This window comes from Streptopelia decaocto (assembly GCF_964273445.1).
Source record: "Streptopelia decaocto genome assembly, chromosome: 17".
In the NCBI taxonomy this organism is placed as follows: Eukaryota; Metazoa; Chordata; class Aves; order Columbiformes; family Columbidae; genus Streptopelia; species Streptopelia decaocto.
The window spans coordinates 11,488,732-11,501,566 of NC_138672.1; the positions used below are offsets into that span (position 1 = coordinate 11,488,732).

General features: G+C 52.7%; 1 protein-coding gene across 4 annotated transcripts in view; it reads right to left on the minus strand.

Annotated features, from left to right (window-relative positions):
- MAPKAP1 (MAPK associated protein 1) overlaps positions 1-12,835 on the minus strand; it is a 149,300-nt gene that overhangs the window by 17,717 nt on the left and 118,748 nt on the right. For 3 of the 4 annotated variants that reach the window (XM_082067753.1, XM_082067752.1, XM_082067755.1), the window contains exon 8: positions 6,584-6,691. The exons of the other annotated variant lie outside the window; for it this stretch is intronic. In XM_082067753.1, coding sequence (XP_081923879.1) covers positions 6,584-6,691 — 108 coding nt within the window. The remainder of the gene's footprint in view (positions 1-6,583; positions 6,692-12,835) is intronic. 4 annotated transcript variants of the gene reach the window in all.

A 12,835-nucleotide genomic window follows, 5' to 3' on the forward strand; every position in this document is an offset into this window, starting at 1 on the left:
TTCCCTTCCCTTCCCTTCCCTTCCCTTCCCTTCCCTTCCCTTCCCTTCCCTTCCCTTCCCTTCCCTTCCCTTCCCTTCCCGGGGGGAGCTCAGCCTTGCACAAGCACCCGCTGCTTGCTGGGCGCGGGACGTGCTGGGGGTGGACAAACCTGAGAGAGAGAGGAAAACCCCCCCGAGCACGGAGCGGCCTCCTGGCTGCCCGAAAGCGTCCCCTTTCCTGTCTGTTCATTCCGTCAGAAACGTCGCTGCCGATGACAAGCAGCTCTCATGTCTGCATCAAAGCAAGACTAGCACTTGCTGTTAAATGGGTCAAAATGCACGTTGAGAGTGCAAAGCGGGATATTCCCATTTCACAGATGTCAGTCCCGTCAGCTTTGCAGCCTGCCCCGGGGTCAAGGGGAGGCCACAGCTCCCCACACACCACTGGGGACCTTTTCTGGGGGAAGGGGGACAGCGAAGGGTTAATTACAAATGGGGCTGTGCCATTTGACTTAAAAGAATTCCAAAAATCAAATGAAACAGTCTACACGTGAATTTATGCAGAGCCATCTTAACATTGCAGCCACTCTACGCTCCAGAATGACAAGATAAATTGTAATGGCTCCTTCAGAGACATTACAATGTATTTTGTCAAAGACCCCTGTGTTAATGTCTCTATACTATGGATTATCATAATGTATCATGTCAAACCCTCATGCTGCAGTACTTCAAAGATACACTGAGATATGTCAAACTTTTTGGTGCTCTCAAAAGCACGGCGCAGCACTGTGGCACAGCGGTGCCGGGCAGCCCAGCAGGGGGACGGCAGCGGCACCGCTGCCCGGCCGGGGAACCGGGAGCCTCCTCACCCCCAGGGACCAGCGACGGGTCCGTCCAGCCCGGGGAACCGGGACCCTCCTCACCCCCGGGGACCAGCGACGGGTCTGTCCGGCCCCAGGAACCCGGACCCTCGTCACCCCCAGGGCCCGGCGGGGCCCGGCAGGCGGTTGCCGGGTGTCCCCCTGCCCGTGGGCGGCCGGGGCTGGGGACAGAGCAGGGACAGTGCACGGTGTGGAGAGCAGGCGGCTGGGAGGGAACCCCGAGCCCCACACGTCCCCGTCCGCAGGGAGCTCGTTAGTGCTGCCCCAAACGAAGCCCTGCTCGGGATTCAGAGCAGTCACCTCCCAGCGCGCGGCAGCGTCCCAAGGGTGGGTGACAGGACTCCCCCACGCAAGGGGACAACTCTGTACAGCGGGGGCTTAACGCAGCGTGACACCAGCAGACAAACTGCATTGGCAGCTGTAAGAAATCCAGCAATAACACAAAGGATGGCAACACCTGAACTTGTCCTCACACCTCCTGCAAAATGCTCTCAAAACTTCACTGTACCCAGACCCGCAGGACGCCCAGCGGGTGCCGCTGCCCCCGTGCTCCCCACGTCCCGAGTGGGCACTACGTGCAGCTGTAATGATGCTGAGTCTTCCCAGATTTCACACACCCAAATTAAAAGTATTAGGAAGAAAATCAGCAGCCTGCCAGATCATATCCAGGGGAAAACCTGTCACTAGAGCCAAAAACACGAGCACCTTGTCAGCACCTGAACTGCCGGAGCAGCCGAGCAGCGGGACTGTGCTCTGGAAGCCTTTCAGATCCTCCGCGTGTCGGCACCTCTGCCGACTTTGTTTTATGGAGCTTTATGAATGGATTCAGGTTTACAGAATTTCTACAGTTGCTGCTCTTGGGAGAGCAGCCAGGAACTCCAGCATCCAAACAGATCATCTGTCTAAAGATGGCAAGACACGCGGACCCCTGCGGGTGCCCGGGATAATGGCAGTAATATCAGTAACAACAGGAGAAATGCCCTGCAGGGGAAAACCTGGCTGCAGAACTTGGCACACGGCGGTGACCCCGCGGCTCGGCAGGACGGCTGTGGCACGGAGGGCGGCTGTGGCACCGCGGACGGCTGTGGCACCGCCGGCTGCTGCCAGCCCCGCCAGCTGACTGCGGAAAGCAGAAAAATATTTTCCACATGCAAGCAGCTGTGAATAAACCTGTCAAATATTTACAGGCCTGTCAGGGTATTTGTAATGGAGATCACAGTGTGGCTTTTGAACGTAAAAGCTTCTGCTTGGGAAGACAATCAAATAAAGTGGATGCTCCAGGTCTATTATTTAGCCCAAGAGCAGCCCCGGCTGTGCCGGCACAGAGAGCGCTCGGGGTGCAGAGGAGCAGACTCCTTCCACAACGCACGCAGGCTCCGTTCGCAAAGACCTCTGCCGTTTTCCTTACAGTCTGCCTAATTAACATCACTTTGTGAAAGAAAACATAAGAAAAGGTGAAACGAGGTGTGGGATAAACGAGGTACGGGATGAGAAGCTGCATGAAGCGCAAAGCACAGCTTGGAGGGAGGCGCCGCCCTGGGCCAGCACAGGGACCAGCTCCCGGAGCAGCAGGGTGGGAAACCCACGGAGGGAGCAGGAAAAGAGCCGCGGCCTCGGCACCGCGCGGGGACAGCGGGACCACCGGGACCTGCCCGCGCGCCCCCAGCTCTGCCCAGCACAGCCGCCCGTACCCAGCAGCGAGCACAGCGCTGCCCGGGCACACACGCCCCGCCAGACACACGTTCTCCTCCGGCCGGCTGCCGCCCAGCTCGCCCACCTCCCGCCCAGCTCGCCCACCTCCCGCCCAGCTCGCCCACCTCTCGCCCAGCTCGCCCACCTCCCGCCCAGCTCGTCCACCTCTCGCCCAGCTCGCCCACCTCCCGCCCAGCTCGTCCACCTCTCGCCCAGCTCGCCCACCTCCCGCCCAGCTCGCCCACCTCTCGCCCAGCTCGCCCACCTCCTGCTCAGCTCGCCCACCTCCCGCCCAGCTCGTCCACCTCTCGCCCAGCTCGCCCACCTCCTGCTCAGCTCGCCCACCTCTCGCCCAGCTCGCCCACCTCCCGCCCAGCTCGCCCACCTCCCGCCCAGCTCGCCCACCTCTCGCCCAGCTCGCCCACCTCCTGCTCAGCTCGTCCACCTCTCACCCAGCTCGCCCACCTCCCGCCCAGCTCGCCCACCTCCCGCTCAGCACAGGGACCCAGCGGCGCTGCTGTCGTCTCTGCTCAGCCTGTGCAGCCAAACCCACCAAACATCAGCTCCTACTTCAAAAAACCAACCCAAACCAACAAGGGGAAGTGTCTTCTGCACACAGAAGCCAACTAAAAAGCACCAACGGCAGCGGGGTGCCCCACGCCTGCTCCCCAGCCGCGCGCCGCGGCGGAGCCCCGCGGTGTCCCACCGGCCAGCCCTGGCGCGAGTGTGCAGCCTCTAGGTTGGACAGGTTTCCCAGTCTGGAAACAGCCGTTGAAGATCTTTACTCTGTTGTTGGGGTTTTTTGCTTTGTTTTGCGTTTTTTAAACCGGGTTCAGTATGGAGATGGTGTTTTTGTCCAAGTACTTGAACTACTGTGAAATACAGAGTTATATTTGTAACTCAGTCCCATCTCATCATAGAAAATTCCGACAAACAGTAATGAAACAACAGGCATTGGAAATAAGGTAAACGCTAAACCAAGGAGCTTATCCAAAGGGGCCTGTGAGAACCAGAGGATGCATCAAAATGACACATTAGTAATATCAGGACACTGAATGCCGTACGTAGCCTATTCAAGAGCAAGTGAACGTGTATTTCCTCGATAAAACAACAAAATATAAAGTTAACGGCATTGCAAAAATGTCCCTTATTACTTTAATGTACTGGTATATTGCTTAATGAAAGTTCTTAATTGTAATACAATTAATTACATACACAGAGTCCCCAATTACATTTTCCAATAAGACATTGGCTTTGGTACAGGTCTAAAGGCACTAAACCAATTTTAATATATTAAGACCAATTTCCCTTGAATACTAATTACTATCTAATGATAAAATGAGAAAGAGGAACTTTCCAGAAGTAAGATGGTAAGAATAAAACTAAATTAGCCATGAACAGTTTGCTACTGCAGATAAAAGCATTTCACATTACAAAGTGCAGGCTTTCAGTTGAAAGATAAATCTTCGTGCGAGTTAAAAGTTCTGCATACTGGAAACAGTTAATTAGTCCGAATGCCATTAGCAAACCTTGGCTAGATAGGGGACTTCTCCACGCATATTTCTTAGCAATGGAAAGTTTTCTGTTTCATTTAATACCCTGAAATATAAACTTTCTATTTGCCCAAAGGATACTGGCAGCTATTTTACCAGCAGATGTTTGACATCATACATATATATATTTATAAATGAATATAAGACTATGAAGAGCACATTTCCAAATAATAGATGTTATAACAGAGTTTTTCCTGACTGGCATATCTGAGTCGAAAGTATTTCAAACAAAACCAAAACGCACACAATGAATATTTCATGTTGATGTTAGGACTTTCAAGCTATTATTTTATTAATAGTGCGAAGCTGTCCATGTTTCCGTTGCAATGCCACGCCAGAAGGCAGCTGCTTAAGCGCTCCAAAAGCCCATTTCTTACTGCGTACCGGGGAACCGGGCACGTGCGACGCGTGCTGACTGATCTCACACACCGCCCTGCTCAAGCACCGTGTGCGCAGGGAACCGCAGCTGTGCCACATCCACCCCGGGCAGGGCAACGGAAAACTGCTTGAAATTCACCCACATTTTGGGGGAGAAACTATAAACAGAAAACTTCTGCATTGCTCCTTTGAGCTGGGTATCCGTGGAGAGAGCAGTAACAGCGCAGCAGAAAGGAGACAAGAGCCATGCAAGCATTTCCAGTTTGCCTGGCTTACTGTCAGCCCTGACCAAACCCCAGCGGTGACTCGCTCCTGAGCTCCAGAGTCACAGCGTCTGCCCGGCCTGTGCTGCTCCACGTTCCAGGCTCCGGCTGGCGAACACGGGGCCCGTGAAGGGCCAAACACAACCCTCGTGACGGCCGCGCTCGAGCTGGCACCGTCCATTTGTTTGCTGAGGGCCCGGGGAGCTCAGGAACCCAGGGGCTCTGGAGGGCCCTGCCCTGCGCCCCGCCAGGGTCTGCTGCGGCGGGACCGGTGTCCTCACCCGCAGGACGAGCAGCAGCGGCTGCACCGGGCCCTCAGGCGTTCCCTCATTACCAGTGACACCTCTCCTGAGACAAGGCCGGACGATCTCCCAGAGCAAACGCCTCCCGCTAAACCACCTACAAACCCACAACGGATCTAAAGCAATGGTGCAACCTGAACCCAGTCACTCGAGAGAGCTACGGGCATCGGCAGATACAGCTACAACCACGACATCCCTCCACAGATCAGGAAAAGATGTTAAAGATATAGTATATACAAATATACAACATAAGTTAATTACAGAGCCTGGATGAAATAAATGTTATTTCTAATCAAAATGTGCAAAACCTATGGAAGTATGACTAGTATGCATCTTTTCATAGATTAAAAATCAATACAAAAATAATAGCCAGGATGCAGACATCGGAGAATTCTGGCTTGTGGAAGAGTGCAACTTGATTAGCGAGGTTACGATTGCTGCATTTCCTCACGCACAGCGCCCGGCTCCTCCTGCGCGTTCCTTCCTACCGTTCCTTAGAACCCTTTGATGAAGAAACGAACCAGTAGCACCAAAACTATTTGGTGCAAGTGCCGCTCCCCGGAGCGGGGCAGGCTCGGCGAGCGGCACCGCGGCGGCGTCCCTGCTCCGCACCGCGGCACAGCCGGCATCGCCGCGGGCCCGGAGGCGCTGCGGGACGCGCTGCTGTCATCCCGGGGTAAAATATGAAATGCTACAGCCAAAAAGCATAAATGGAAAGGTCTAATCTCTGTAAAGAAGGAAAAAAAACTCCTTCTGCTGCTTGAAAAAGGCCCTTATGTGACTGTTCGCAGCAGATGTTCTGACAGTCTTGGCTGAGAGCATCAGTGCTACTGGTTTCCTCATCAGGACAACCAACATTTTTACAGCTGAACTGAAATGGAATGAAAAAAACCCCAAACTGAGAGCATGACTGTTGGAAAGAACGAAGGACAGACCAAAACGCGATGGAGGACAAACACAAATCAATGTTAAATGCCCTTTTTAAAAGTTTCAGATAATTCCTTGTAAAGAAATAAATCAGGAAATATGATTAGGACCATTAAATAGTAACATAATAAAAATATTTGAGCATAGCTGGAGAGATTATTTGTCTAGCACTTTTAAAATCATCATACTGCTCTAGTTATATGTGCATGGTTAATTTCTTTAAATTCTACCAGAAAAATCAGTGCCTCTAAGAGCCGTACCGACACGGCAGAATGCGCTGCAGAGCAGTCGCTTCGTTCACTAAGAAACGCCTGCAACAGAACAAGTTTCATATTTCCATGTATTTCAGCGTTGGTCATAACTTTACAGAGCAGAGTTTAACACATAAAGATTAATCATGAAGTGATAAACAGGATGCAGACTATTTACTAGAAGGTTTGAAATCCATCATTTCCCCCTGGAATATCGTTCTGGCACAGCTGAGAAGCGCCTCGGGAAAGAGGCTCCTCAGAACTTACTCGCCCAGACAGCACAGCTCATATTCCAAAATACAGAACTTAGTGAGTTTAAGCAGTTTACAAGAGCAAAAGTGAAAAGGGGAAACATACTGTTCTCCCGGACCAGGCAGAATTCCAAAGTGCTCTGGCTCTCCAAGGTACAGTCTAAATCTACTGGGACATTAGGTTCATTCTGCTTCTCCAGCCGATACTGAGGACCTGAAACATAAAGTAACTTGTAAAATCATCTGTTTTCTAACAAAGCGACGGCTTATCACGTTCAACTAACACGAGATTACTCGCACCTACAAGGAAGGCAGGTGGATGTCCGCGTTTCAAGGCTCTTTGCTAACGGGAGGGGCCCTGTTAAAGTGATGCAAAGCACCTTCAACCAGGTCTTAATGTAACAAAATAACTAGAACGGAAAGAATGAAATCTATTCCCTCTTTATCAGTACTTCAAATATTTCTGAATGTTTCCTGACTTTGAATTATGAGAGTATATGATGAAATATTTAAAACATATAAAAAAATTAAGTATTTTAGCCTCAGATGACATGCCTAAGAAATGGAATTTGTTAGCCAATTAATTTTAAATTTACTACAAGAGAATTTCAATTATGGCTTCTCATTTTGTCTCCCCAGAAGCCTCGTGAAGCGCTCGCCACGCACCCGAGCACGTTCTGCTCCCAAACGGACGTTATTTCCCCATGAGATGGAGCCCGTTATTCCCGGTGCAGCGGAGGGGAGCGCAGCCGCAGAGCCCGGCACCGCAGAGCCCGGCACCGCAGAGCCCGGCACCGCAGAGCCCGGCACCGCAGAACCCGGCACCGCAGAGCCCAGCACCGCAGAGCCAAGCACCACAGAACCCGGCACCGCAGAACCCGGCACCGCAGAACCCGGCACCGCAGAGCCCGGCACCGCAGAGCCCAGCACTGCAGCTCTGCCCCGGCACATGAGGCGCCCCAGGAAGAATCCCGGCCCATCACCAAATTAAGCAGCTCTCTTACAAAAGGCGAATGGCCATCCGCATAACAACAAACCAATTCTGTTGCCATTTAAGCTGAAAAGCCTTCAGAATGGGGTTTTGAAAGCATGACCCATCAGTTCTAATTTTTAAAACTTATCCTTTCAGTCAAGACTAGAAAAAGGCCCATTCCAACTTTTATCTTCACTACAAAGTGCTGTTATCTCGGGCTGATGTCAGGAGCTCTATCTCTCTTTCTGCTGACAAGCAGAGACGAGAGAGATAAGATTGGGAACGAATCTCACTTCTCTGAGTAAATAAATAATCAATACTCATCTAAATGTAAATGAGAAAGTATCCCCCTCTGATAACAGGGCTCTTATCAAACAGCCAATTTTCTACAGACATTTGGCCTCAACCAAATCACCATCATTCAGCCCCAGCCTAATGGCTAAAAATCGTAACTAAATTGAACCGATCACCAGAGATCAACTAAGTTCAGCCATGGCTACTACAGGTTCAAATGTTTGGAATGCAATTTTTCCCCCATTAACTTTCAATAGCAATGAAGAATACACCGGTCAGGGGTTGAATCTGCACAATAAACAAACGCTTAAAAAGAGACCAAGGCCTTTAAACGAACCCCCAAACAACACCCATCATCATCTCCAAACTAGTTAACAGGGTAAAACGAGGATTACAGGAAGACCTACCACAATATTTAATGTTTGTGGCGTTGTCAAACCTAAACCACAAAGACCAGTACAAACAAACCCACAGGCTTCTCCTTACCCAGCCATGTCTCCTGCAGACTAGACAAGACTGTCCGTCCTCAGCATCTACTCATCTCATGTGTCTGATCCATTTTTGCACACATCCCTTTCTGTGTCTTTTTACTCCTGTATTATCCTTTCTGAGATAAAAATGCAATAAGATGTGGGCACAGCACGATTTGTGGACGGGCACAGAGGTGCACCCTGGCTCGTCCTCTCCTCCCTCCCTGATTTCTGGTGTTTGTCTCGGCTCCCCAGCGCTGGCTCCAGCGCTCCCAGCTCTGCCCGGGACCACTGCAGGACCCGTGGCTGATGGAAGGTAATTAGAGCCCAGCATTGTATACATACAGTCACGCTTGCTTTTCACCACGTATATTATTTTGCACTCATTGACACTGAATTCCCTCTCTCGTTTTATTGTCCTGTCACTCAGCATTGCGAGGTACCTCTGCAGTGCTTCACAGACAGCTCTTATTTGCACTATTCTTATTTCTTTTGTATCAACAGCACATTTTGTCACATCAGCATTCACATCCTTTTCCATGCCCCACATTAACGGAACAATGCGGGTTCCACCAGTTCCACTGGAACTCCACCAGTAACCTAGTTACTAATAACGGAGGGCCATTATTCCTATTCTTTGTTTCCTGTCTTTTAATCAATTATTAATCCATGTGAGGATCCTCCTCCTCATCGTGTGACAGCTTAATTGCTTTATGAGCCTTTGTCAAATCTTTTTGGAAGCCTAAGCGTGCCATAAACCAACATCCCCACCGAGCCGCTCTGACTGCTCACGGGCTGCTCCCGCTCCCGCGCCACAACCCGCTCCGCAAACGCCGTGCTGATCTCTTCCTCAGTCCGCTGCATCTGCCCATGTGTCACCTACTAATCCTGCTCTTTGCTATGATTTAATTTTACAATTTGCAGGTATATGCTGGCTTCCGACGAGCAGGGCTCCCCCGGCCACCACCCACGCCAAGCGCCTGGGACACCCGAGGGATGCAGCCGAGCCCAAGGGTGACACGGACTGGAGGAGCTGCCGGCACTGCCGAGGGCAGAGGGGGCTGGGAAACGAGGGCGCTGGGCAATCGCCAACCGCACGCGGTTCAGCAAGGGCAGGTGTGGGAGTTGGGGACCCCCGGGGGTCCCTTCCAGCTCAGGACATTCCGTGACTGTGTCTCACATGGCAGCTCCCCCACCCTCCCGCCCCAGGGCCGCGTCTGCTCCCCACAGCGCTGTCACCTGCCACCCACGGCCCACCCGCCTGCGACCCCGGTCACAGCGGCCATCGGACGTTTCGGGACAGCTCGGCAGGCACCCACGAGCAGCCACGGCGGGAGGTGCCGGACCGGCAGCAAAGAACACAAGCGAACCGGAGCTGTGTTACGGGAGCTGTGTTATGGGAGCTGTGTTTCAGGAGCTGTGTTCCAGGAGCTGTGCTACAGGAGCTGTGCTACAGGAGCTGTGTTACAGGAGCTGTGTTACGGGAGCTGTGTTACGGGAGCTGTGTTTCAGGAGCTGTGTCTCAGGCGCTGACCACGCACACAAGTAAGACAGGAAAGCAGTCAAAAGAAAACAGTTGATAAACAATTAATGTGGATGTCTGTGGTACCTTCCTATTTCAAGTTTCTCCTTTCACAAGGATACATGATTTATTGCTTCAGTGCTCCAACCCTAGGTTTTGAAAGTGTGATTTCTTTTGAGTTTAAACTATATTCTTTTCTTTGTTATCACTTTTTTATTATTGCTATAGAAAATATTTGCTGGAAATATGTTGCAGCTATTACAAGGTCATAAAAAAGAGGAGGTTTATGTATTTCTATCATTTCAAATGGTCTGTCAGAAGGTATCAGTTGTGCTGAGGCCCGGGTTCAGGTTTCCACGGGCAGCACATGGAAGAACCGCAACAGCTCAGCGGGGCGGCAAAGGAGGCACCGCGGGGTGACAGGGAGGCACCGCGTCCCCAAGGGGTGACAAGGGAGGCACCGCGTCCCCAAGGGGTGACAAAGGAGGCACCGCGTCCCCAAGGGGTGACAAGGGAGGCACCGCGTCCCCAAGGGGTGACAAAGGAGACACCGCGTCCCCAGGGGGTGACAAAGGAGACACCGCGTCCCCAGGGGGTGACAAGGGAGGCACCGCGTCCCCAAGGGGTGACAAGGGAGGCACCGTGTCCCCAGGGGGTGACAAGGGAGGCACCGCATCCCCCGAGATGGCAAAAGCGGCACCGTGACCCCTGGGAGCTGCTCCCCGGGCACCGCTGGGGAGGCACCGGGAGCGCCGGAGCAGGAGAGGGACGGACACCTGCACAGAAACCAGGACCAGAGAGGGCTCGGGGCTCCTTCTGTGGGCTGGTTCTTACAACACGACAGAAGGGCAAGGATTCCATTGTGTGCTTGGCAAGGACAATCAAACAACAGGAACTATGTAAACAGTTTGAGAGGAAATAGCTGTAAGGCCAGAATGTTTCCATCTGCAGTCCCGCGCGAGGACACCTTAAATCTGTTTATCCGCTAAAAATCCCCGAAGCCCCTCAACACCTCTGAAGTGGAATAAAGATTTTGTCATTACAAATGCAAATACTGGTTAATAAATAAATCTATTTAAACAGTGAAAACAAACTTTTAACATTACGCACAAGCACGAGACTTTTTTTCAGTCCAATCTGTTTTTTCTTAACTTGCACTGTTGTGACATGACTGAATTTTACACGCAGTTATCTGCTGCTCTCTGCAGAAATACAGATGGTTTTTGTAGAAATAAACAGTCATTTATATGAAACAATTGTAAAATAGTTTATGGAAACCAGTGGTGTAATGCATTCAAATAAATGCCAGGCCCGGCTGATGGAGAGCCAAGGTGTTAAATCACACTGCTTAAGAATTCAGCTCCGGGAAACAGATCGTAAATCCAGAGTGACAGAATTTCCAGTGATGGCAAAGGTTTCTGACACCCAGTCCAGTACACAAAAACTACAGCAGTTCAAACCCATTTTACTTAACACTACCCTGACAGGCAGTGAAATTAAAGAATTTAGTCAAAAGCCCCTTAAAAAGAAACAAGCGCTTCATTTATGTATCGCTTTCTGCAGGATGGAAAACACACAGCATAACCAGCAGCAAACCAGCCTTTGCAGAATATTAACGGAAGTGCTTTCCTTAATTGCTGCTACAGACTTGTATTCCTTTTCAATTAGCAATGTATGGCTCTAAATAAAGCTGAAAGGAGAAAGAAATGATCATGTTTGATCTATACTGTAGTGAACCTCCGGCAGCAACACGACTCCCAGATTTCCTATTGTAACCCACAAAGCGAGGAGCTGGCGGCAGCTGTGCGGGGGGGGCAGCTCGGCCTGACTGTGCCACTGAACACCCGCTGTGAACAACCAGCGTGAACACGACTGTTCTGTGCGCTGCAGGGCAGCATGAGGGGTGTCACAGTGAAACGGTGCTTCCCCGCTCACAGCCACACAACCGCAGCCCGGGCAGGGACAGCGTGACCCCCCAGGCAGGGACAGTGTGACCCCCCGGGCAGGGACAGGGTGACCCCCCAGGCAGGGACACCGTGACCCCCGGGCAGGGACACCGTGACCCCCGGGCAGGGACAGGGTGACCCCCGGGCAGGGACAGCGTGACCCCCGGGCAGGGACAGGGTGACCCCCGGGCAGGGACAGCGTGACCCCCGGGCAGGGACAGCGTGACCCCCCGGGCAGGGACAGGGTGACCCCCCGGGCAGGGACAGCGTGACCCCCCGGGCAGGGACAGGGTGACCCCCCCGGGCAGGGACAGCGTGACCCCCCCGGGCAGGGACAGGGTGACCCCCCGGGCAGGGACAGCGTGACCCCCCAGGCAGGGACAGCGTGACCCCCCCGGGCAGGGACAGGGTGACCCCCCGGGCAGGGACAGCGTGACCCCCGGGCAGGGGCAATGGGCTCCACAAGGAGCGGGCGGGAAGGAGATCCCATGGAGGTACCGGGGGCATCATCCGTGTCCCCTCCATCCGAGTGGACAAAATAAACTAAAGAGTCTCTGCCATCCAAACACTGAGCAGTGGAATTTAAAATATCGCACAAATTACAGCTTTATTACCAATCCAGAAGAACCAATCAATGTATGATTTCAATACCAAGAGCCCTAAAATAGACTCAGTTCAATATTTCACCAAGTTCCCCTCAGCCGCTCAGGCTGATGTCCAGAATCCCGTCAGCCCAAACACGCGGGACTAACGAGCTATTTCTGTTCTGACAAACTATTCACAAACTTTATCCCTGGTGAGCTGTTCCACATACCCCAACACCCCGTCCCGCTCCTGTCAGCGTCTGCTCAGCGTCAGCGGCTGGAGGACGGGCTGGACCCCGCTGCCGAGCGGGGCCGGGGCTGCGGGCACAGGAACCGGCCCCCGGCACGGGGGCCCTGTCCTGCACGGGGTCACCCTGCACAGCACCGGCCCCGTCCTGCACGGGGTCACCCTGCACAGCACCAGCCCTGTCCTGCACGGGGTCACCCTGCACAGCACCAGCCCTGTCCTGCACGGGGTCACCCTGCACAGCACCAGCCCCGTCCTGCACGGGGTCACCCTGCACAGCACCAGCCCCGTCCTGCACAGGGTCACCCCGCACAGCACCAGC